Source organism: Falco biarmicus, chromosome 2 (genome assembly GCF_023638135.1).
Source record: "Falco biarmicus isolate bFalBia1 chromosome 2, bFalBia1.pri, whole genome shotgun sequence".
Taxonomy (NCBI): Eukaryota; Metazoa; Chordata; class Aves; order Falconiformes; family Falconidae; genus Falco; species Falco biarmicus.
In genome coordinates, this window is record NC_079289.1 from 104,780,361 (window position 1) to 104,807,934 (window position 27,574).

A 27,574-nucleotide genomic window follows, 5' to 3' on the forward strand; every position below is an offset into this window, starting at 1 on the left:
AAGAATTAAACATTACTGAACAGCAAAATTCAGTTTAACCTATTCTGTGGCAAGAATCCTAGTTTAAGTAACAATAAAAATAATGTCCTTATTTTTTATTATATAGATTATTCTAATTTGCAAGAAAATCTAAAACATTGAAGGAAAAATGCAGTACAGAAAAAAACCGACACAAATATTTCAGGTAGGAAAAATGCAGAAGTCCATACTATTTCAGAGTGTAAGCATTTCAGCGAGAAAACTTTAATTTATTATTGCAGGATCTTAAATGCTGTCAAGATGAACCATAGGAAAACAACATCTGACAGATTTGCTGTGAAATAAATTGTACCATAAATCCAAGTCGATAAAAAAACAACCAACCAACCAACCAACCAACCAACCAACCAACAAAAAATTCCCAGCTGCTTTTCTGGTCCAGGGGTAGGTTGTTTATATTATCTTATTACAGTAGAATGAGAGGGGAAATGTCTGGCATATTGAATTGTCTGCACCAACAGAAACTTAGCCCAGAAATCTTCTAAAGAACTGTGATATAGCACATAAACCATCACCAAAGCAAGGAAGGTTAGAGGAACTAATAGTACAGTTACACTACATTAATCCCAAAGTAGATCTTATATGAGGTTAATTAACAGAAATATCACATCAATGCACTGTTCTCATAGGAGAGCTATCTGTTGCATAGAGCAATGTTCTTCCAGATCCAAATTCAGCCCCTTGAGGATGTCAGATCTAACTAAAGTAGGATATAAATTTATTTTGAAACAAAGTAGCTGAGACATATCATTGCTGAAATATCATCTTCACTCAAATATATTTGACAGTGGCAGCAGTGCAAAATTTCTCTCAAAGAAGTATTACAGATATCAGGATGTTTTTTTTCCCTATTTTTCCCCCCTCTTGTCTGTATCTCTATTACTACGCAGACTGAATGATGATCAAATATAATGCAGGTTAACACATGGTGGTTTGCTTCAGCAGCACGTTGCTGCACCTTTTCCTCATTGTTTTATTACTCTTAAGGAAAAATTGAGTCCCCTGTAAATACTTCAATGTCTTTCAGAGGGAAAAATTAAGAGCATTTTAATTAAGCTTAAACAGGTTTCTCTGTGATGATGGGTCAGTTTTTTTTAAGGACTGAAAAAAAAAGTATGGGAAGAAATCAGTGAGGAACCTATGGTAGTAGCACATGTGATGAGAGAACAGTGAGGAACCTATGGTACTGATGTCCTGTGCAAATGTCTTGTATTTTTGTACATGCCAAACAGTCTGGAGAATTTCTCCCAAAACTTCATTCTGCCTGGGATCAGCAACACTGTTTTGTTTAATACACGTGTTTGCACAGGAAGAGGAAGAGTATAAAAGCTTTTTTTTTTAGCCGAGCCTCACCAAGTTAGCTCACAGGAATGTTGACAAAATGAAGTTAGAAATTGCCACGAGGGCGAAATACAGGAAAAAAAAAAAAAAAATTCAACACAATAGGCAAAATGTTTATTCATATGCAGAAACAGCCACATTGTCTTGGTTCCATCTGTCTGCCTTGCCTAAATAACAATGAATTTCATAAATACTGTTTCAAGCATCTGGCTATAAATGTCAGAATTCCACTAACAAAAATAAATGAGCTTTATTAATGAAAATATTTGAAGCTGACATTACATGAAAATAATCATAATGGTAGTGAACCCTACTGCCAGTGAAATCATTGGAGTAACTTCTATTAATTATATGGAGACAATATCAAGCCTTAAGTCATTCTGTAAAATGTATACACAGAAACAAATATAACCATTTTAAAAATCAGAGAGAATGGCTCTGTCAGGAATTTCCATCATTGTTCGCACTATAATGTATAATGACTGCATTATTTTGGAATAAAAATTGTAGTGGCTTAATTAACTGTGAATATATATAATTTGCCTGTAAATAAAGATAAATCGTGTGGCATATCAGGTAAAATTAATATAATATAATGTTCAGGAACATTAATAATTCCCTTATAAAATCCCTTTCAGTATTTGATGTAAAAAATGTACTTGGCAAAAATTGTTTTAATATTTTGTGTACAGCCTCCAAAACACAATTATCTCATTAAACTCCTTTTCTCTATGTATTTATTTTTTATTTTTATTATGTGGGATTCTGAGGTGTCGGTATACAAATTGAACCAGAAGTAGCATCCCCAGCATGAAATCATTCAGGGGATTATCTTTGATAGCTATTTTTATCAAAAAAAGAAAAGATTAAGTAATCTATGGGACAACTACAGTTACAAAATGTACACTGCTATAAATTAATGAAAATAAATCAAGCAAGAGTTTAATCCAAAGTCCCCAGAAAAGACCAAATTTGCTGATTGATAACACAGTTTATAATACATTGAATCAGTATGAATCCAGAAGATGGGTTTTGTCGTTTAAGATACTTAGGATGTAACAATGAATAGGTTTTCTCTAGAAATTAATTTTCTAGTTTATTTATTTTAAAAACACTCTTAATTCAACCTGTATTTAATCTAAATCACAGCACAGCATACATTTTAGAAACAAACAAACAAACAAACAAAAAACTAGGAGAAACATTCCTGGAACAAAAGCAATTTACTGAGATGGATCATTGTATCAGTAAACTGTTTCCATAACCTTATTCATATTTGTAGAATAGTAGAAACATATTTGCATGAACTGCATATCAAATAATTAATTTACACAAACTAGTGTTAAGAAAAATGAAAAAAAAAAAATAATTGTATTTAATAATTTTAGGCTACAGGCTGACAAAAACTATTTGTACTCCCACTGATAAAAAAGCCCATATTATCATGATACCTCCTTCACACTTTTGTTATCTCAACTTGACAATAACATATAACATCTTATGAACAAATTCTGTGACTTGTACTCATTAGCCTTTTGTCCTATCCACAATCCTCTGCAACTAGGATTTACCTTTGACAGATTTTCATTACCACCATTAAAATGGGATTTTTCAAACACACATTCTAATTTAAAATCAAATGAAACCATGCTAATTATACTTTTATCCTATAGTTGTCTAAAATATTTTGTACTTCTCCATTGCTTTCAGCGTATAACAAAATCCTTTTGGATTAGTAAAACAATATCTATTGCAAATTAGAAGTAGTTCATATATCCGTAGTTCACTTGTTAACTGAAGTTTTCTAGCTGCTATTTTCTTTAGTACACTAAAGTTGCAGAATCTTCTCTTCCACAAAGAAACCTTCTAATAGTATAAAATGTGAATTTATGAATATACAATGAGAAAATATATGCAATGGATATACTGATTATCCATAAAATAATCGGCTTTTGTCCTAACTTTCCTATTTTTTCATATCATCAGCTAAAACTGATGTAGGCCAGTTTTCCAAATTTCTTTTCTCTTTAATTTCTTTATATTCTTATATAACCCAACGTTTTGCCCCATAATCAACTTTCCTTTCTTCAGGTGTGACACAACACTGCTTTCATTCAATTGTTTCTGTATTGTTCCTTTATAAATATCTTATGTTGCTATTTTGATTACATTCTATTTAACTCTAATGTGCACAAAAACATTACATGTTGGTTTAGTTTTTAGTAAGAAGTCTCTTACAAAATTATGTTTTTTGCAGGGGACAACAAAACCAATATTTTTTTATCATGCTAACAAGATGTGCTTCCTTCCTTCAACTGTAGTAACACGCCTTAAAATGCAAAGATACAAAAAGTTTCACTGAGTATTGGGATGATACATTTTTTGGGCAAAAAACCTCAACCCAACCCAACCCACCCCACCCCACCCCGCCCCGCCCCACCCCACCTCGCCCCACCCCACCTCTCTTTTCTATCCTTTTCTCCACATTTTTATTTTTAAAATTTTCTATAGTACCTTTATGATGACCAATCCCAATTGCTTAATACCAATTTTTTACAAATACAGTTAACTTCCCTAAAAGGTACTTGTATATCATAAAGGGAACGCAAATGGAAGGGAAGGAACAGGAAAGGGAGGACAGCAGGGAATGGAAGGGGAAAAGGAAAGAAGAATGAAAGAACAGACAATTAAAAACTTACTCGGTACCACTATATTTAAGGTTTGGGAGAGAGAGTGCTTGAAACAGTTGATATTCCCTGTAAGATCTTATTAAGTTAAACAAAGGCATACTTAATAAACCAAATCTTTACACAATTCAATAGACTAAAATGGAAATACATAAAACCACAGTTTAAATGCATTTTAAACCCAAATGCTCTTTGAATAACCCAACTTTTAAAATGTCAGGTCTCCTCCAAGTACTCATTGAACCTTTGCTTTAAATAAATAAATAAATATTTTAGAACCAGGTTTTAAGAAATAATTTGTCACATTTTTGTGTGCATAGGATTGTGGGTGTTCTGAAGTGTTATTTGATGATAAATTAAACAACTTTCATTGATGGCTAATCTTTTGTTAACTTAAAATTTAGAAGCATTAAATTAAGTCAGTCAAAATTATGGAAATGAATATCATGGAGACTGGTGACCTTTGGCTCAGGCCTTAGAAGAACTGATCGCACTCTTGTAGTTTAAAACATGTTATCCCAAATCCCAGTTCTCTAATTCTACTGAAGGTAAAATAGCGACAGCAGCAGAGACAGCAGAGTCTTGTCTGGCTAAGCCTATCCGTTGATGTTCAGCCATGCAGGCATCAAGAAGATGCCCAATAGAAACCTTGGATAGATCAAAGATACATGTAGGTCTTTGGGGCAAGGGTGAAAGGGTCTTTCTAGTGAGGCTGAAAGGTTCATGTAGGAACAGATGCACGCAGCAGGCCAACACATCCAGACCAGGCTGCATAGCTCAATGTGACCAGCATGGCAGCCTGTCTGCGCGGGCTGTATTTGGAGCTGGCAGATTGGGGAAAACTTATTGTCCCACTCGAGTTATGTAGGGACAAACCTGGGACTGTGTGTCCAGGAACAAAAAGAAACCAGATAGGGTCCAGCAGAGAGCTACCAAGAGAATCCTAGGGCACAATACAAAGGTGTCCAGGCTTATTGAGTCTGATTAAGAGAATGACAAGAGGTGATTAACAGTCACCTACCACACCTTTGCAGTGGAGACAGAAACAGTGGGGTGAAATTCTTCTCAACAGTGGCAAATAGCATAACAAAGGCAACAGTCACAAGCTGCAGGTGGGCATGTTCAGACCAGATACTAGAAACACTTACATGATGGGAGGGAAATGAAGCACTGAAACAAATTACACCAAGACAAAAGGGTGAGGAATCTCCATCCTTGTGGTTTGAGACCTAGTTAGACAAAGCCGTGCCTGACCTGATCCAGGATTGGCACCAAGCCTGCTTCAAGGAGGTAGCTGGACCAGATAAATTTTAGAGGTTCCTTCCAAGTAATCTTTCCATGATCTATAAATTAAAGGTGAATACTACCTTGGTTCTTGAAACCCCATTTTCTCCTCTGCTATAAAACTATTGTGCACTTCTTAATGCAAGGATTTTAAAGTCTACTGCTTGAAGAAACAGCCAGCCATTTGAAAAGGGCTCCACTTAGAACTTTTTATGAAACAATAAAACAATACAGTAAAATCAATGGGGATTTGGACTGCTACCAGATATTCCCCTAATCACGCAAAAAGAAGGTACTGTTCAAAATGCTTTCTAACATGTGACTAATGTTCTCGGTTTAGCAGCATGAGGGTTCGTTATTAAATATTTATGTGACTATAATTGCTGTGATTTTTATAGTACAAATTACAATGCTAAATATAATCTGATGAAGTTAAACCTTCCACAAATTAAATTTATTTTCTGTAGACATTAGTTTTAAAGTTTTCCTATAACAAAAATTTCTAGGCCACTGAATACCTGAACTTCCATTGCCAATATGAACACATAAAGACAATGAAATTAAGTCTTCTAAGTAAGTAACATTTTATTGAGTGAATATACAATACTACAATATGCAGTAAAGGAATAACTGTGTTAATCTCATTGCAGAAGGGCACTTAAGGCTCTTATTAAGATCATTTATACTGTTTCATTTATTCCATTTTTTTTCTCTTTTTGAACACCCTTCAAACCTAAAAACAATGTTTACTGGGAGATGACCCACAAAATAAAACAGGGTCTTCTAAGGTGAACAAGGATTCCCTTTAATAGGAGACTACAAAGAACATGCTGGTTGTTAGATTTTAGCTAATGCCACTATGTTTTCCCTGTCTTATATCAAGGTCTGAATCCGAATCCGCCCTGTATTATTGAAAGAAGGAGAATATTTTGAGGGGGGAAACTGGGGGTTAACTATGAATGCATACTTCGTTTCTTCTATGCTTGCTGCAGTTACACCATTTTCTCTCATTCTTCAACTGTATAAATCAGACTGTATCCTACCCTAGTCTATCTCATATATGCCAGAATCTAGAATCTCTTGCACTTCCTTGTAGGGCAGAAAGAATTACTTGTATTTCAGTTTTTCCTGCCTGTTTTTCTGCTGTTCCTAATGTGGAGATCCTGTTGTAGAGCCAATATTCCATTTGAAATTTGCAACACAAAACTGGAGTTGAAAAGGGTCTTCTACATTCCAAACTCCATCTGTGATTTCTTTGTTACTGAGAGATCTTGAGAAAAAGGTGAGGTAGGCCTCCCTGAATTCATAGCAGACAAACCTTGTATCTTCTAAGCATGAAGTCCACAGTAGTTTCCACCGTGCATCTGGAATACATTAGGTCAAATATGTATATGGTGGCTAACAGTGCGGCAAGCCCAGAGTATTGAGGACCATATTACTGTTCAAGAAAGGCAGGTATGGGAGACCTTGGTACATTCTGGCAATACATTGACATGTGACATGGGTGACTTCCCACCTGAGTCAAGACACCACACTTCTGCATCACCACAGTCACCAGCAAACGGGGCTTGCCAGTCTGAGGGCAGAACCGTGCCCAGGTGCACAGCTTTAGATGGAGCTGATTTCCACCTGACTGACTTCACAGAGTGAGTTCAGATCTATTTTCAAGAGGCTGAGCAGGCAAGCTCCTTTCGGTGTGACACAACTGCCACTTGAAGCTGGTAAAACTGGGTAAGCATCTGGTGACTGCTTTTAGTAGAGCAGGGTGTAAGTCAGATCCAAACAAACAACTTCTCCTAAAATAATAACTGATTACTGGTCCAAATATCTTGACTTTTTATCACAAAAAAACACACAAAAACCACCACAAAACCCCCACCCCTCCACCCAAACCTTACAGAAAATGCTTTCAAAGGCTAAGAAAATGACAGTTTACTTTTAATTGCACCATCTTCCTATTGTCAGCCAAGTTCTGCCCAGCTACAATGATCTTTTTTATCCTTTGAGACTTTGCAACAGATTTAAGATATTTCATGAAACTCCCTAGGTTTTTTTACTTATCACAATTGTTATATTATTATATATATAGTTTATATTATTACCAGTAATATATATTATTATATATATAGTGAATTGTTATACAATTCACTAGTTTTCTTACAGTGTTACAAAACCGCACTATGTTAGAGATAAAAATAAGAGATGGCCTTTCTTAACTAGATGGACATGAAACACCTAAGAAAATTAACATTTTTTTTTTATTACTACAAATATATCTGTACTATCACAAAGCTCCAAGAGAGATATATCAAGAATTCAGGAATTCTTAATGCTAAGCCAAAGGAATATCTACAGAGCACAAAAATTTCTAATGCTCTGCTCATAGAAGTAGTGATTTTTTTTAACAGGCAAATTAATGTGCGTTAACAAGCCTTGCATGTCAATTGAGACTGCTATTTGAAACTCCCAACATTTTTCAGTTTTAATTCTGCATACTAATAGTACTAAACAGAACAACATATATAAAATCTACATCTTTTCTCAATTTTACCAATGTACAATTACGTACTATAAAATACCAATTACTTAATTATTAGAAATGTAATGCATGATTTTCTCTTTTCTAAACTACTTACTCATTTTTATGTTCCAAACAAGCCACTAAGCCTGAATGCCAACAAAAGTGATTTCCTATGCACTTCTCTTGAATGATGCATTATCACTGACCAGATTTTTTAAACTCGAAGCTCTCATTAATACTAATTGTCCTATGACCAATTTGCTGCAGTCTTGGAGTTACCTAAGAAGCAGGTTATGACATAGGAGTTCTGTCTGTCATTCCTCTAACCTATGCAATTTTCAACTCCAGAGTACACAAAGTGTGAGAAAAAGATACTCTACGACTATGTGCTCTGTTACCAAATGCAGGAGCTGGAAAAAATATCACCACCACCACTTGAGGAAAGAACAAACCAGCTCCTGGTGATTGCTATCATCAAGCATGTCATCCTCACAGCAACAAGCAAAGGGACTAAAATGTGATGCCAAATGTGTCTTTTAGTGACATTCAGTACTGTCAAAAAGCAAAGACCTCAAGGTTGACATGAGTGATGATTTCAACAACTGTTCTTTTGCTTCTTACATGCAAAGATAATTTTCATTCATAACTTTTTCTTCCTCATCCCCATTCTATTTCTGCATCCTATACTTTATTTCTTGCCAACGGAGAAAGAGTAGAGAGAAAAAAAGTGATAAAAAGGAGATTAATTTAGTGATATCATGAAATGTAATACAGATAGGGATATGCTATCTCTCCGTTCTCATTGTTGAATGCAGCAGAATGCAAACTCTGTTCATAACTACTCTGCCTTTCAGTGACCTTGAAGATACTTAAAGAATATGCTATCCTCCAGGAACATTTTTCTGTTTCATATTAAAAATGCAGCAGAAGTTTATATATGTATAAATATTCCATAAATGTAGTTTACCTTTTTGTAAGCATATTAGCAATGCAAAATAAATGCAGATGAATACAATACAGATTTGAAAGACAAAATTTGCAGCTGCACCATGTGTTTCATTTATCAGTTACTCATACCCAGTATTGCACTGCATCACTTTTAACAAGATTTACCTTTCCAAGCCAGATCAGCAAGACCTTTACATCAGTTCAGAATGTGCACTGCAAATTTGCTTCAGAGTGTCCCATCATAAAAAGCCCGAAAAGGTCTAAACACAGAGTAGCCAGGAGTAATCATAACAGACGAACAACAGGTGAAATGTATTTGGAAAAAGGGATTCTCCACTTAATTGCTTCTTAAAATATTTACTACATGCTTCTTGAAATCAAAGTATCTTGCATTTGTTCTTACAGATTTCAAAGTCCGTGTTTTTAAAAAAAACCCATACTTGAACATAAATCACGTTTTGCAATGAGCTTTGACTGTTTGACTAAATGCAATTGCAAAAACAGAATTACAAGCTACTGAAGAGGAGAGAAGCCTCAGATATTGGCAGTGTTTATATCTACATAACACTCAGTTGCTTTTAGTTATGAACTCCTGCTGTGAAGTAAATTGTCTGGGTTCTCTTCTTATGACATTTTCTTTAGCTTTGAATTTTGAAAGTACATTTCATTCTCCTAATGTTTTAGGTCTGTGTAAAAATATGAAATACTTAAATGTAGATTCCCCTTTACGTTTCTTCTCACTTTCCAGTCCCTCTAATTGGTCCATGTAATTTATTTTAAGACATTTATTAACAGACCAACCTTACCACCCACATGAGACTTTTACAGCAAAGATTAAGCTGGACAGAGGCCAAGAATAGTATAGAGACAGAATGAGAGGGCTGAATAACTTTCTTACATGCAGGTGTACACACAAATTAATTTCAATAAGAAATGATCTTTTCCCTACTATTTAATAGTACTATATATTGGTTGTAAATTGCATCCATTCTATCACATTTTTTTCTCTTAATTGTATGACATATTGCAAATGGTATCACACAATTTTATCCCAAGAATTCAGATTTATTAACGTTAAGGACTTCTTATTTGTAGGGCATCTTACATCACTATAGCTTAATAATATATGTATATGCAACTCCCGCATTCTTGTAATTTGAAAGTTGGTTTAAGTTGAGAAAACTATTTTTGAATCCACCTAATTATACAGTTTCTTTTGAAAAAGAAAAGTCATGAGTTTAGGCTTAGCAATAGTACCATAAGTATTTTAACTTATATTAGGAATGATCTATTTATTTTTTCAGTATTATCATTTATTACCTATTGACAACAGATAATTTCTTAAAAAGTTAAACCGTTAATTTAAGTAAATTTGACAATATGACAATCAATGTGACATTTTAAAATCCTCCATGTTGTGTCTGAATTGCTCAGGTACAAGTTGGGTATAAAGTGGCAACAAATTTTTGGGGTTTGGTTTTCCAGTTTTTTTTAATCCAGGTTTTCAATGGTCTTAAATTGACTGCCTAATGGTCTGCTAAATGGAGAACCAGATTCCAAAGCTGAATTCAGAACCCAGGAGTGTTTTCTGAATGACTTATGGCATCATTTAACATGTACAAAAATCCCAGAGACTTCAGGTACTTCTAAATTTCTGCAATACATACATGATATTCCAGAAATGAAGAAACACTTCTCAGGAATAGACAGTGTCATTTTAGACCTGAATGTGATCACAATTTATGTCATAGGAAGCCAAATCTGACAGATATGCCAAGGAATTCAATATCTCAAATACTTACTAAAAATGCATTTCCCCAAATTTTGACAGGCAGCTACAGGAACAGGTTAATGAACATTTTTTTCCTTCTGCTTTTAGCAGCTTGCACTAGACATTATTGAAGATTTTCAACTATTAAAACAATTTTGAATGCTGACCTAGGCTACCAAAATATTTGCAACTTATTTCTGTTAGATCTACAAATTATACAGATATACTATACTTAATCTTTAAACTCATTATGAAAACTATTTAATGATATGGGGTTCATATCCCTCAGGAATCCATTTGAAAGTCTTCCCAGTTTAAAGATGAAGTATTGTTACACTGGGAGAGCGTTTTAGTAATCAATGGGGTACATACTTTCATGCTTCAGTACAAAAGAAGCAAAAAGTACAAACCCTAAAATCTAAGATGTAGTACATGACAATTCAATTTCCTCCCTGTGACAATAATAAGATCCAGTAATTGATATATTTTACCATAAGAAAGAATATCTTTTTCCATAATGGTGTTTCTGAAATCTCAGTGGAAAACCATGTACTATAAAACTGTAGTCTTCTGAGAGAATATCTGTTTGTGTGATGTCTCTCAGAAACTCTTGCTTGAAGACAGAATATGAAGTTCAGTAGTTTTACCCAAAACTCTTAACTGCACAGACACAGGAAAAAACACCATTTCATTGCTTGGAACATTATATGTACTATAAAAAGTAAAAAAGAAAATGGAATGTCCTTATTTTAAAATCACTGAATATTTTTTGACTAGAAGAATTATAATAAGGTTTGCCTACACTCAGGCATGCCTTCTCACTGGCATAGCCAATTCAAAAGCAAAAAGCATTACAGAGCTAGAACACTTCAAGTTTTAATTACCTCATCAACACTGGTATGTACATAACTTCCTCTAACTTTAAGGACACGTATAGTAAAAAGAGCAACAGTACCAAGCATAACACACAGCACAGCAATTCAAAAGCAGATCTTGTGTAACAGAAAATCCTTTCTCTACTAGAACATGCCTAAAAAAAAATATGTTAAATGCATGTGAAAAAATAGTACAGATGAGACCTTGTTTAAGAAATGCCTTGTTTCTCAAACGAACCACTAAATATGTAATTTCCATTAATAGAGAAATTCAAAACTCAGGACAAAGCCCTAACAAAACTTGGAAGCTGGCTTTGCTGTGACCTGCGGGGTTTGGAGCCAATGATCACAAGGTCCCTTTGCTTCAAAATTATTCTATGATTTCACAAAGTACATGAAATTTAATGTACTTAGATGAAAAAAAATGAACTGAACCTGCTGAGATTTGAATGTGAAATAACAAAGAATTACTAATTCCAGATTTGATCTCCAACTTGTCAAGAAGCAGAGAGAAAAGAAGTTGTTATGTTGAAAGCAAGTACCCGCAGTAGTGCTTAAAGTCTGAGAACCCCTTAATAGTTAAAACCAAAATATTACATTTATTGATCTTCAATTTGCAAAAGATAAGATGCTGTACAAACTTTCTTAGTATTTTTTTCTTAAGAAAAATGCCTTTGATTCTTTCTATATGTTATGTTTATTTTTCAGATATGTAACATAATACCACTTGTAGTCCACCTGTCAATGGATTTCATTTTCTTGTACAAAGAACAGACTTCAACATTTGTTAGGCTGTAATGTTTTTCATCCTTTCATTTTGCATTATAATGGAAAGTTTTAAAAACACTTATATTTAACAAAATATTAAACTGCTTTTCGTACATAGCCTGATTATGCTACCGCAAGACTTTCAAAATTGTCTGCTTCAACAAAATACTCAGTAAAAAAAAAATTGTAAGCATATGTTGATGAAGCATCGCTGGCACGTTTTGATATTACTGCATGAACTATATTTACAAATAATACACTCATTATTGAATCACATTATATTTGGTGCATTATTTCATAAAACATCTACTTTTTGCCATCCAAAGAAGAAAGAGAAAATATGCTTGACGATTAAAATTCAAAAGACATAAACAGATTCAGAAAAGCAGCTTTCATATCATGTTCATTTTCTGTATTCTTTCTTCTACCCCATGTTTTTGGAAATGTAGTTTAACTTTAGATTATATAATTTTTCCATTATAGAAAATATTTTATGTTAATATCCTACAAATGCTGCCTTATAACTCCAGGAATAATTTGGTTAAAAGACTTGTAACCCAACAGAATACTTCCTGAAAAAAAAACAAGACTTAGAGACACTAGTTAAGCCCAGCTGTTTTGTTTTGTTTGGTGGGTTTTGTTGTTTGTTTAATTTTCAGAAAAATATACTATACGAGACATTTTTAATTTTTAAGGTAGAAAGTTAAGAATAATGTAAGGTTGTCACATTGTGTAGTTACCTGAACTTAGTGCATTAAAAATTATGTCAGAATAGGCATTCTTTGAGTAAGTTATTTTTAGGGCATCACTACATATTAATATCCTCAGATTCACCAGTGACTAACATGACTACAGCTAATTTTACATTAATATACCAGTAGGCAAATGCTTTAAGAAAAAACAAACAAACAAACAACACCTTATGTAAAAAATGGTAAGGTATTCAAAATAGGTTCTGTATTTTCATCTGCCACGAATTTATGAAGTTTACACTGTTAAAGAAAAACATGAATGACTGAAATGTATTGTTTCCTTCTAAACTACAATTTACTTCTCCTTTCTTATTATTGTTTAATAATAGTGTTTTGCAAGGTGTAATTGTAAAGATGCTGCAACTTTACCATCTGTAAGTCCTGCTATATGCACTTTCCTGAAGTAATTTCATGCTACAATTTGCTACCAATATAAGAAATTCTAAATCATCTAGACATTGCTGCTTTAGGAGCTTCCTTAAAAACTCAGAAAACCTTGAACCTTTTTAAAATGTTGCTAAACATTTTAAAACATTAAAGAAATGAGTAGACTTTCCTTTACCTGTTCTTCAAGCAGACTTCCCTATTTATTGAGATTTTATGTAAAATAATAATAATTTAATTTCAAAAATTAAAAAGTACAAAAAATTAGAATTCTATCAAACCATTCCTAAAAAATCATGAAAAGCAATAGATGAAAATAAATATTAAAAAAGCTATTTTGATTTTAAATCTGAGAATTTCCAAACACAAGAACAATACACAAATACTAAATACACTACATGCATGAGATGAATATCATATCAAAAAGCTATTGACCTAATGAAAGGACAGCAGAAAGTTGTGAAAATCTCTTAAAAGAAGACTGCATTTTTTCCCTTTCAGAGAGGGGAGTAAAAATACTTGCTGCAGTTTGGAGGAAGCAAGAGAAAAAATAGGGGGAGACACATGTGAGAGAGAGATTACTGGCTACATAATTCCCCAAATGTGTCTCTCTGTTCCCTAAAATGAAAATGCCAACCATTCACATATCCCATAGGTGAATTTCCATTATCATCTTAATATGGTCTGGGGTTTTACTGTATTATGTTACTCTGTCACCAGCAAATTGAGGGGCACTAGAAATGCAGAAACTGGTTTTCCTTGGAATTTCATTCCTATATAAAATTTAATGCTTTGAAAAGAAAGATCCATTGACACATTTCTCTGTCTGTCTGTAAATGTGAAAAAGGAATGAAAAATGGCTAGTTTCAGAGGCCATACCCATTATATTCTGAGTTTGACTGACTGCAAAATGAAGTTTTATGTATTCCTGTTGAAGACATACAAGTTTTCAGAGTGTATTTTTTTCAGGTTTCAAGCACACCTCCACAGTGGTTTAAGGACTGTGTATAAGCCAAGTCCTTTTCTTTATGAACGCATTATTTGCTACCTGTGAACCAGAATTAGTAGTGTTTATAATGCTATTAAGATGAAACAAGACCTTGATGGATTTTCGGTTAGTTATACCATTGGTGCTTTCTGAGGGACTGAAGGGACTTTTGGAACTGAATTTCACTGTCATTTTCAGTCTCTGAGTCCATTCCATTTCTTCCTTGGAAAAATCAATACTGTTTGAAAGGGAAAAAATAATGAAGGCTTTTTCTTATTAAGTCTAAGCTGGTTACTCAGAAACTGATAAGTGAACGTCATTAAAAAAAAAAAAAAATAAAACTGCACAGAATATTGTGGTAAGACAACTTTTCCCAGCAAAGGTATCTTCACCTTCTCACTCGTTTCTTAGTGTCTACGGAAGAAAGCATGGCAAATGCTCTTCACTGGTTCTTATCTCCTTCTTGATGGTGGATGGTCAATATCCCACACTCAGGGATTTACCAGCTCTCTGGCTGAAAGGATGCAAACTCTTCTCGGAGAATGAACTTTGCCAATATTATGTGCATTTCTGTTACTTCAAGATTAGTGGACTTTGTACTACTGACAGGGTCATAAATGTCTGGACCCTGAGGGCACTGTTAGCTCTGACTGTCCCTGCTCACCCCCCTGTCCTCTGGACTCCAGCCCACAGGGAGACCCTACTGCATTGTCACTGTAAAGTGGAGCTACGAACAGATTTGCAGCTACCCTGCAACAAAACAGTTTGCATAATCAGAAAAGCACCTAACAACTGCAGAGAAATCTGGCTATCATTTGCTCACTGATCTCTTGATGAACTATGATAGTGTTGATTATGACTTTTAAATCCCTAAAGAGTCTGAAGTTGGTGTATCAGAATGATTGCTCCACTTTCTGTGCTCTCCTTCAATAGCTGCAATCAGCACAGACTTCCAAATGAAATCTTCTTCATTATAAAAGACAAAGGAGAGGGAATAGAGAAACAGATATTTTTGGCTACAGCTCCAAGACTCTGGGATTTTCTCTTTAATTTAATCTGAAAACAGTTCAGACTAGTAGAGATTGAGACAAAAGCTACCTTTTGAGGGATTCTTTGAAGAAACTGGCAGCGTTCTTCCTAGATGAAAAGAATTGCAGGCTGTTTGAACAGATTTGCACTGAATCCATTTCATACTCTTTAATTTTTCTGATTAAACTTATTCGTATTTACTGGATGATTGATTACATAAGAATGCCTAATAGCTTTGGTAAGCATCTATTGTATTTTTCATTTAAAAACACCCAGTTAATTATAACCCTACTTGTAGAAAGTTTTATACATAGCTATTGCATCACAATCATAAGAGCATTAATGACTTGTTAGCATTATTATCAATCAATTTCAAAAATCTTTTGGAACATCTGTTCATTATTCATTAACATTTTATTTATAAACTAACTTCTGTAGGCACATTTCCACAATGTTTGTTTCATTTAAAAATATAGTTTTCATTTATTTTATGAGTTTATGGCTGTTCTCTGTGCCTGTATGAAGACAACTACACTATTCCTTCTGGTAATAGTAGAGAGGGACCAGAAGACCCAGTTTAGTCTTGACAATCTCTGTATTGGAAGGCTAAGAGCCTCCCAGGCACTATTTTCTCCTGCATGTAAGTTTTTCTGCCTCTTTCCCCTAAAAGATGGTCTTGGAATTTACACATTACCTAAGCTGGCAAGAAAGGGCTGCAGTGCTGTTTTATCACTCCTGAGTTAAATCAGCCTGATAAAAAGACATCCTGTAAAATTTCATCGTAGTTTATCACTGGCTGCTGGGAAAAAATCATGACTCATGCATTATGTATGCATCATTACTTGAGTTGTGCAAGCAGTTAACTGTCCTTGTGTAAACAGCATTTATATCTTAATCTTAGCCATAAACTTGCCCCTTAAATGTGAAAAAAAAATATATTTTTTTCCACTAAGGAATATTGACCAAGATGAAAATTATGATGACCCAACTACAAATCCTAATACAAAATACTGACTGTGTATAGTCTAAACATTCTCGTCACTCAGCTGAGAAGATGTTGAGGCATGGTAGAAAAGTGGTCCATAGTTCCCTAAGCACAATGAGAAACTGTCTAACTGTCTCCAAAACATTTATTTTTTTTAATCATTCAGAAGACTTGAAAGTATCCTAAATGTCTCAAAAAGCATAAAGAAAAAAAAAAAAAAGCCTTCATACTAAGAGAAGCTTCTTTAAAAAACCTTTCAGTAACCAAAAAGAGGGTTTTAGAATAGGATATCTCACTATTTTCTTACAATGACATTGTAAGTATGCTAAAACGTAAATGGAGAGAAGTTTAAACATGCTTTAGAAAACTTGCTGAAACTCTCCGAATGCTCAGAAAACAAGCAAAGGCTAATCTGTTCTGAAATCCTCCAGTTACACTTAGCAGTATTTTTGTCAGAAAACCTCCCACAAATACTGTTTTTTGGCATGTCCACCTCCAAAGACTTTTTCTGCTCCTGGCTGCTCAGTCTGTGTTTCAGTAACACATCTTGTTTTTCTGGTTTGGCCCTACAGCACCTCACAAATAGAACAAGTTTTTAACTCATTATAGAATATATGCAAGAACTTATGATAAATGAAACCAGATCCCTTTTGATTTCTCTATCAAATTACATAGTGTAGCACCAACAAGGTTTACAAAAACAAGATGCCTTCTGCATAGCAAATACTTGAAATTCTAAAGTAGTTTTTGATTTCTAAAGTAGTTCAGAGAGAAATTCAGAAAAAAATACAAGATAAACAATCTCAATCTTTCTATGCAGGGGTATACAAAGAGATTTCAGAAAACATCATGAATTAATTATGGATCTAGCATTAATTTTTAAAATTGCCCACTGTCATCTCAGTAAAGTTTACCTTCCCAATATTTATCTAAGTATACCTATTTGTATACCAAGATAACTTCTCAGGTTTTTCATATTTACTATTTTTTGTCATCACTTGGAATAGTCTTTGATAATACATGCCATTAAGAAGTACTTCCAAGATGTCCAAAACTAGTGTGACCTCTCAGCGTTACAGCTAGGGACAATGACATGAAGAGGAAAATATGTACTTGAAAGAAGGTAAAGCCCCTGAAAACTTCCAAGCAAGAAAGGAGAATAAACTGAAAAAAAGGAAAATTGCACAAAAGGGAGATGTGGGGAAATAACATGACGGCATGCTGAAACTAATACAGCCTTCTTCTCAAAGGAGCTGTATATCCAATTTTAGTAGGGATGGCAGCAGAGATCCTAAATACTTACAGTCAACTTCACAGTGGTATTGTCTTCATAAGGGCTGCAGATACTTGTACCTGCTACTCTACTCTGCTTTTAAATATTAGAACAATTCAAAGAGATATTGCACTAAAATAATTCCAAGAAGATCAATTAATGTTATATAGAAATCTCCAAATGAATAAAACAACTGTATACAACAACTTAAAAACATGTCATGCCGAAAGAATGTTCAAAAATCAAAGTGTGAACTACTGAAGAAGGCAGCTCCTGTCAACTCCAATAACAACAAGGGTCTGTCAAGTATACATCTTTCCTAATGTAATCGCTGATTTTTTATAAACTTCACATTAACATAAATTATAGGAAAGAAAGTTTTAGGGGGAAGACCTTTTTTTTTTTTTTCTGGATTTATCTTTAAATTGTCTGTGTGATTGCACTCTGCAGTCCCTGGGTTTGCTCTCATTTCAGTGCATTGTACCCTACTAACACAGACTGGTCACTTCAGGTTTTAGTATTTGGTATGTTGTAGTTCTCATCAAAGAAACTTACTGTAAATTCGTTGAAGGAAGTAGCTATGAGAAAAAAGTCTCAAACTTGGTCTGAAACGTAACATGAAAAGAAGAGAATTGGTACACTAGTGTCCATTAATGTGTAAGCCTGCAGCTAGAAGAAACACATTGTCTTCTTTAGATCTTCTAGTACTGAAAGAAACACAAGCTATACCGGACTGAAATGAATGCTACTATGATTTACAGTTACTGTGTTTGGTTAAGAAAAACAAAAGATAAAAAGTCATTATGTTTCTTTGAATTTATGTTGATGACATGTTCATTACATGTTTTTTTTGAAATAATGGTAATTTGGAACATGCTCTGCTCAATCCAGAATTTCTGTGTGTGGATTATGGGATGTGAAAGGGAAAAAAATAACACATATTAGATAATTTGCTACATTTTTTTCTCCCATTACTATGCTGATAGCTGCAACAATTCACCTCCTGCTGTATAAATCAGAAGGCTGTTGGGGCTGCTTTAACTTGCCCTACCTGTTAAAAATACCAAGGGGTAAATAAGAATGCAAGTGGTTACTGATCTCTTGAATGTATTTTCTTAACATTACTCTGCATAAACACCCCAACTTGGAACGTACTTGAAGAATTCTTCTCAATTTGGGGAGGCTTACACTGTTTTCTGACTTTAGAGGAGTGCAAAGAAGGCATCTAATGTTTGTTGAAAAATACTTTGTAGATATGCTTTTGAAACAGTCATGATGAATATTAACAGGTATGTAGAAAGGTTACTGAGTAGCTCAAAATCAGTAATTAATGCCCAGGATTAAATATTACATAATAGCGTACCTAAAATTTTTAAGTTAACTGCATATGTACTGCATATTCTCAAACTAACTGCTATGTGATTTCTACTCTTTGAAATTTATAGATTCAAAAATATTCTTATCTACTTGACTGAACAGTGAAAAATGTAAAATAATTGTAATTTTTTTCACTAAACTTTTTTAAAACTAAAAAGTAACAGTTGACTTTTACAAGATTACAGTAAAATTTCTAATTGGTGTAAAGAGGTCTGCATTAAAGTTAACTGAAGATACAGCTACCGGACTAAGCCTAATGGAGAAATAAAGAATCAGCATATGCTTGCTTGCTTTCCCTTGACATTCTTTTCAGTTAAAATAATTCCATTTATTTTCTGTATACTTACTTTGAACTCCATGGGAGCGAACAATTTTCCAGGTTTCTGAGGCTACTTCTTTTACATCCACTTGGTAATGATGAATGGGCACACCTCCATGTGAATCTGGCTTATTGAATGAAACTTTGGCAGTGGTTTGTGACAACTCTAAAACTCGTACTCCATAAGGATTTGATGGCACATCTAAAAAAGTACAAACATCAATTTAATAGTCAGCAGCAACTAGGCAGACCTAAACAGTTGATAATCTACCTCAAAAAGTCTCCTTAGCAATTTGAAGGGAAGAAAACATGATTATGATACAATAATGTTTGCATTAGATAAAGAACTTAAACTTTCTAATACAGAACTATAAGAAAACCACATTTATTTTCTTGTATGCTGAAGTTATGCAAAAATATTTTCCATTTCTGCCTTTCTTTTATAGTATGATCCTTTTTAATAGCTAATTTAGTCATAAATCAGTGTAAGAGATTATTTGTTTACTGTATAATTATGTGAAAGAGAATATCAAACTTTATATAAAATTTAACAATAAGAACAGTTATGGCTAAATAGATCATTCAGAGTCTGAATTCTTCCAAATAAGATTATGACAAAACTGCATAAATGGTTTGGCCATTTTTATGAAACTCTGAAATACAGCTGAAAACATGAATAAATTTTTTCTTTTTTTGAAAGAGTGGATTCCAGGCTACTAGAAAGGTATATTAGTAGAAAGCTTCTATTCTCTTTCCAGTTTAAGAAATAATTTGTGGAATAGGTTGAAAGAAACATTTTATCTGAAATTAAAAGCAAGTGCATATCTTTCAAAGCAGAAAGTAACTATGAAAACAAAATAGGTGTCTGCAGGCATTGAGATGCTAGATATGAAACAAGAGCAAAAAATTATCCTTGGGGTTAGTACATCTCTAAAAATAGAAACGTTATGCTACTTCTGCAAGTACGACCAAACTGACACATAGAACACAAAAGACTTTCCTTTCTAATTGTTCTGTATTTTAAAGTGTTGTAATTACAAAAAATTGTACTGAAAATACTACGAAGAATTTCAGTTTGTGTGGACAGAAAACCAGGGATTTGAAATACCACTAAAATTTTCTCTTGTGATACATCTGACAATTATTTCCATACCTGCTTATAGATTTGACATTGCTTTTGTCTCCATGGTATAGAAGGTATATTTATAAGGACATGCGAGAAATTGAGCCAAAGCCTATGCACTCTGCCATGCTTAGGGACATGGTTTAGTAGTGGACTTGGCAGTCCTGGGTTAACAGTTGGACGTGATGATGTCAGAGGTCTTTTCCAACCTAAATGATTCTATTATTCTATGATTCTATCATTCAGTTAGTGGGTACTGAACCATTTACATAAAATGTAGTCTTTATTCAAGGGCTGTCAGACAGTTGGGAATAAAAAGAGAATCAATCTGAGCTTCACCTAGTATTGGTACTTGAATGAAAATGAGCCAAAAATTTCTATAAAATATTAAAGAGTGGTTCAAGGACATATTCAGCCACAAATTCTCAGGAAAAGAACATCTGGCAAAGCTGCTCTAAAGGGGCTGATTTTTATAACCTTTTAATAATCAGGCACCTACATTTTTCTAAGAGTTGTCAGAGTTGCTGTCTTAATGCTAATATCATACCTCTGTGTCTTTCCACACTTAGCATTTCTGAATATAGGTCTCCTGAAACCTCCAATGCTTGGTGCTCATTGCGTTAAACGTAGCACAGATTTATTCACATGGATGAACAGCTTTAATATCTTTTACTTATAGACACAACTATATGAATCCCTGATGTTAAATATTTGAGTAGAAGGCAAATCTCAGCTTGAGGGATTCAAACTTCAAATTCTTTCTTAATCCAGAAAACATTAATTTCATCAGGATATGGGATGTTGCAAGAAATTTTTATCCTTCTTAGTGAAGCTGTATTACTCTGCAGAGAGGAATTCAAGGTTTATGGTCAGATAGACTGACCAAAGGTAAGCAGTATGCTATGCATCCAGGAGAACACAGATCCAGGTTTTAAAACTTTTCCAAAATTGATCAACAAGTCATATTGTTGTTTTTTTTTTTTAAAAAAAAAGTAAATCTGTTCAAAAAACATACTTTTTTTTTTTTTTTCTGTGATCACACAGAAGAATAATTAGTTATATGATTTGCTTGCTAGGTAAGCATTGATCCCTAAGTCAGAGGAGGATGAGGATTAGAACCGACTTGTGACCCCTCTCCTCCAGATTCTCTTTACAGCCGAGAGCAATACTATTTTTTTTTTCCTGCCCAATAGCGACAATACCTTAAGTGGTATTCTGTGTACAGATTCTTTCTCTCCCTAGCTCAAAAGATGGTTCTGAGAGGGGTGGGAAAAATGCAGCATAAGAATGTCAGCAAAGCAGTTCAGGATAGGCAAACTAAAGACTAAAGCAGCATGGCACTGTGTGAGTGATGTGGATACCAAACACTTGTGAAAATTAATATAACTCTCCAGTGCTGCAGATGAACACTCTTTTGATTTAACCGAAAGCTAAAAGGAGCTGTGGATATCTACCATATTTATAAATAATTTCTAAACACTTTTATTCTTTTCCTGTTAAAAGAGTACAAAATGAAACAACTTAAAAATTTAGGGTTGAATGAATATTTAATTACACTTGGGCTATTTTTATGTTAGTTTTTGTATGCTTTTTTTTATACGGCAATTCACTGTTACTTCAGTTTGGATCCAAACAATTATTTGGTCAATAGTATGAAACAAAAATGTGTTATTTACCTATCCACTCTGTTCCTGACTTTCAAAATGTTAAGGAGATCTTCTCCTTGTGCGTATGCCTGCGTATAATTATCTACAGTAAATGGTGCATAGGGAAGAAGTGATCCTTCAGGAAGAACCTTATGTTCTCTACTGCAGATTCAGGTATAATTTCTGCCAAATGAAGATATGACTCCATTTGGTAATAAGCATAAAATTAAGCTCCTGTGAAAACCCAGTAAAATAACTAGCATAACTAGCAAAATAACTTGCATAACTAGCACAATGAAATATGTTTAAAACTCATTTAAGTTTGAAATATGTCCACAGTACTATTTTAAATATGCATCCTAAAATCTAAGCAACCTACACTTGTAGGTAACTTTTATGCAGTTTTCAGAGTTGAAATATATCAGTTTCCAAGAAAAGAGTGAAGCACTTGAAGAAAATACAACAGGAGACACATTCCTAGTCAAAATCAGAAATAAATAGTAACAATTCCATTAAGATACAATAAAATACCTACTATCTGTTTCAGACTAGGTAAATCTTTAACTTTTTTATGAGCAGTATAATGAACTGAATCTAATTCTGTAGTTCTCTAATGAGTATGAATTTGATTGTGCAAGATTAACAGCCCTCTGGTCCTGATCTAGCTAAACATTCCAGCATTTGAGCTGTCCCCTGTCTGCTGAAATTATTTGGAGTATCGCCATCATTTTCATGTTAGAATTGCAAGGCTTTTGGCTCAATGTTTACCAGGAGTGAAGAATAATTTGCAAAGCTGTATACTCTGAAAGGATAGAACTATGGATGGCTCTTGTTCCTTTTCCTTCTAAACCCAACTGTCCAAATGAATCTTAAGAGGAGTTTATCTATGGGCAGTCATTACTCTTTCATATACAGTTATGCATATAAGTTGAAAGACTAGATGGTAGAAAAAGTATGTGATTTCTTTTCTGTTATCTAAAGATCACTTAGTGATAGCACATATACTGGTATACTTTCTTAGAAATTCCACTGCTAGCTTTGTTGTCATTATACTGCTGTCAAAACAAGGGATGTCAGCAAAAGTTCAACCTTTAAATTAAAACAAGTCACTGAAAAGTGTTAGACGTTTAGTCAACTTCATCTTTTTTCCACAGTGTCTATTCCTTTAATTCAGTATGTGACTGTATTCACGTAAGAATTCCTTAAAAATAAAATAAATAAAAAAATCCCCAAATAATAAGTGTAAAATTGCACTTGACGTATTTTGTACTCAGCAGATAAAGCTGGTTAGCACAAATGAACTTCATGATATATCGGCCTAAATTAAGCAGTATTCATTCGGTTTCAAAAAACATTACTGCAGCTGATAGAGAACTACACACAGAATTATGAGTACATATTTATCTCCACTCATACGTAAATGCTCTTTCAAGTCTATCACTATTATTACCTAAGCTGTTCAATAAATGATCATGATTTATCACTATGGATTCTATTTACAGCTATTTTTTGGATAGTTTTATGGAAGAAAATAATTTTCCTTTTTAGAGTTTAGCAGTCCTAGGTATAAATGGAGAAAAGGAAGTGATGGTGTGAAAGAAGATAGTGTGGTCAGAGATTTATCTTCCAGTTAGCTCTTGTCTCCTATCTCATGTCAATATGTACCTAGTGCAGTCCTGCAGCTTTTCCCACCTCTGTATATATGGCACATATATTGACTGAAAATAACTATGTCTAAATGCTGAACGTAAATGGAATCAGGATCATGTCAGGGAAAGAGATGGGGCTGGGGACTAGATCTTTGGAGTGAAAGATTGCTATGAAATAGTTCATGCTTGTACATCCCCAGAATGGAGAGAAATTCAGTATTAAATCTACAAGTTAGGCTCAGTCTTGTCTGGTTGTCCTTGCTTTGGGAAAACTGCAGTAGATTTACCAAATCACTGGGAATTCTGGAAAAATAAGGAATTAATTAGGAAACAGGACCACAGCTAGCAAATAAATGCAGAAATAACAAATGAAAATAAGATATATGCACACAAAGCAAAACACCATTACTGTGTTGATAGTTTCACACATAGACTTACTGAAAATATGTTGTTGTTTAGTTTTTTAGTAAAAATCATTTAGCTGATGCTGTGGGAGACCGTATCTCAAACTGACTGTCTCAAAGCTTGTTAGCGGGGCTCCTGCAAGACTTAATGGTTGTGAAGTGATAAGGAGCCAACCGCTGCCTGACATTGTGTTTTGGCCAAGGGCAAGGAAAGGCCTCGCCCCCGTGAGGGTCGTGCCTAGACATGGATGATCACCCCACCTACGCAGCGATTGCATGTGCCCCCCAGAGGAATGCGGTACTGCCACTGTCTGGGAGGTGGCCCTCCTTGAACGCCCTGTAAAAGGCTGGGCCACCAAACAGTCAGTGGTCATCCAGAGACCCCCACCACCGACGTGAACGGAGACTATGGACTGGCGGAACGCCACTGGATCCATGGTGGTGACTGTCTCTTGCAACTCTGTCCTGACTGCTTGCTAGATTTTCACCTCTGCTGTCTTTCCCTCTCTTTCCTATGGCTATTTGCTTGCCACAACACATGAATGTTTTGGTTATGTAAGTATTTAATTTTTTTTTAATATATATATATATATATATATATATATATATATATGCATTTCCTTGATTAGCAGCATTTGTCCTCGTTTGTGTCTTACTCTGGGTATAACAAAGAATCTCCCCGGCTCCAGTCTTCCCAGATCAGAACAGATGCTGCCAAAGATGTGAATGGCAAGTTTTAGAACAGAGAACTACAGCTCAGATCTGCTCATATTTTTGTGGAGGTACATGGGATTTTGGCAACAGCGAGGGAAAAGTTATACAGTGAAAGCAACTTAGGAATCCTTAAAAAAACAATACAAAAATTAAATCATCATCATCCCATAACGTGATCTTGGAACTGAATTATTATCTTTCTTTTTGGTTTTTTTTTTTTTTGTTTGTTTGTTTTTTTACATTACTCTCCAGGGAAAATGAAATCCTACTTCTTTGATTTTATTTTGCTTGTGTGAAAGCCCAGATGTTTGGAGAAAAAAAACCCCATCCATTAACCAGCACCAAAGTGCCAGCACCACAAATCCAGATTAATAAACTGTTAAATTTGATGTTGTAGTCCTTGTCAGTTATCGATCAACCTTATCATATTTTGAGCATGACTTGATTATGTAAAACAGGTTAAAGAATGTCATTTCTGTGCAGCTTAGTTATTGTCTTTCCCATGTCTTCATTTGCTTTTGATGTTATTATTCTCCATATTCATTGACCTTCTCTGTATACAGAATGCTTAAAATATGTTTAATTACATAGTGGCATGTGAATGCTCAGTATCTAATGACATCATAGAACATATTTTGTTTTTTAATTTGCTTTAATAGTGTTGTAGAAAGGAAACAGATATAGCACCTCATTTCTTTAAGTATTCTTATGTGTCATCACCTCTAAATGCTGTAAAATCCTTGATGTTCTATAATGTGCTGTGCAAAACATGTAATAGGGATGATTTGGCAAGACAAGTTTGAAATTCATCGTCAGAGTTGTATGATGTAGCTAATTTGTATGCTGTGTTCACTGCCTATTAGTATGGTTTGTGCCAGCCGTTGATCCTGTTACACTTAAGGCACTGTGTATCTCCATACTGAGCTGATGTTCCAGACATGACAGGGTGAGACCACAATCTCAGCTTTCATCAAAAAAGAAAGTATCCTTCTAGGTGCAAAGACTGAAAGAAAGGCTTGGAGTATTTATCTGAGCTTTTAACACCTTTGCCATCCTAGAACAGAAGAAAGAAGGGGAAGGGGAAGTCTAGGATGAGTAAGGCCGTGATAGCCTTAGAGGTGAATCATAGTTTTAATTTTTAGGGGCTCTGGATTCAGGCTGCTACGTGCAAAATACACGTTAATATTTAAAGAAAAAAAAATTACTCAAAAAATACAGTTTAGCTCTCTGTATCACAACCTTAACCTTTACCATTTTAAGATAATAGATTACCTATTTCAACAACATAATCCTAGACTACTCATGGCCACACATTTTCCTACTTCTTCATACAAAAACACTGAAAACAATGACACTGAGATCTCAATAAAAAGGAAAAATGCTTTGCTAGTTAGTGCCATCTCCATTCATACTGATATTTCACATAAACTATGACTAAAATAGATCTGGGAAAATCTAGGAATATCTGTGCTCATCTCAGGCTCTTACAGCCATTGAGATAATCTGTCAACCTCACCTAGCTTGCCAAAGCCTAAGCCTGTCATAGAGAAAAAACAGAGTACAAGCAGACTTCTAAAACAAAAGGTGTGGTTGTACATGAAGTAAGTAATTTGCAGTGGCAAGAAATGAAAAAGACTGTGGTTCTTTTTGCATTCTACATGTCACTCACACAGCAATTTAAATGTTTACGCAATGAAAAAGAGTCATGTCAACCATGTGGTATTTTTACAAGTTGACCACCGCAAGTCAGATGGTGAGCATATCCAAATAAGCTTTCAAAAAGTGCTGGTTTCTCACCATTTACCAGTAATGGCCAACACCTTTCAGTGCAAAACCTTAAACAGGCTGCAGTTCTTCAATTGTTTTGAAAGGTTTAAATGAAAGTGTCTGGAATTCAGGCTGATTCAGTAGCTCTGTATAATTTAAGTGAATGGTTATAGTTTTCCTGTCATACAAAATAGTAGGGCTGCAAATTGCATCTAAATTCTGAATTTTTTTTTTTCTATCATCAATAAGTCTAATTTCTTAAGGAGGGCAACAGAAATAAAGATAATGGCATTGTGACAGTATGGCCACTTTTTAACTAGCAGTAAATTAAAAAATAAAAGGTAACTCTATTCTGCTGAAAAACAGCAAAGCAGAAAAATGGAACAAAACATGAAGCAATGTAATTCCTGCAGAATTTTCAAAGGGAACTATTCATTAAAATGATCATTATTTGTAAAATTTATCCTATCAGCATACTTTGCTTAATACTGTGTCCCAGGGAGAAAGAGTATTTATTTTTCCCCAACAGAGCTACTGAGAAAGTGTGCTACACCCCAGCATTAGTATTTACAATCAAAGCCAGAAGGAAACCCAGGCTTTACTGAAATGCATGAAAAAAAATTATAGGCTTTAATATCAATCATTAGGGCTTCCTAATCTACCAGAGTAAAGCAAGAGAGGTAGTAAAACTAGGAAGAAAGCTGCATTTGACATTTTATAACTGTAATTATTATGATGGTTTTATCCTCTATCTCCCTGGTTGTTTTTCATTTCCAGCTGATTCTAGTTTAAGTGCAAAATTTGTAACAGTGATCTACATTTGTTATTTGCTGTTTTTTCCCTCAAAAATTGTCTATTTAGATGCAAATGATAAAAATGTCAATCTTTTAGGATACTGAATATTGTGCATTACACTACTGTAAGTAGTGC

The 27,574-nt window shown here is 34.3% G+C and overlaps 1 protein-coding gene across 1 annotated transcript in view; it reads right to left on the bottom strand.

Moving 5' to 3' along the window:
- Nucleotides 1-27,574, bottom strand: part of NCAM2 (neural cell adhesion molecule 2) — a 305,254-nt gene that overhangs the window by 52,745 nt on the left and 224,935 nt on the right. Inside the window, exon 12 of the mRNA XM_056329648.1 lies at nt 19,370-19,543. Coding sequence (XP_056185623.1) covers nt 19,370-19,543 — 174 coding nt within the window. The remainder of the gene's footprint in view (nt 1-19,369; nt 19,544-27,574) is intronic.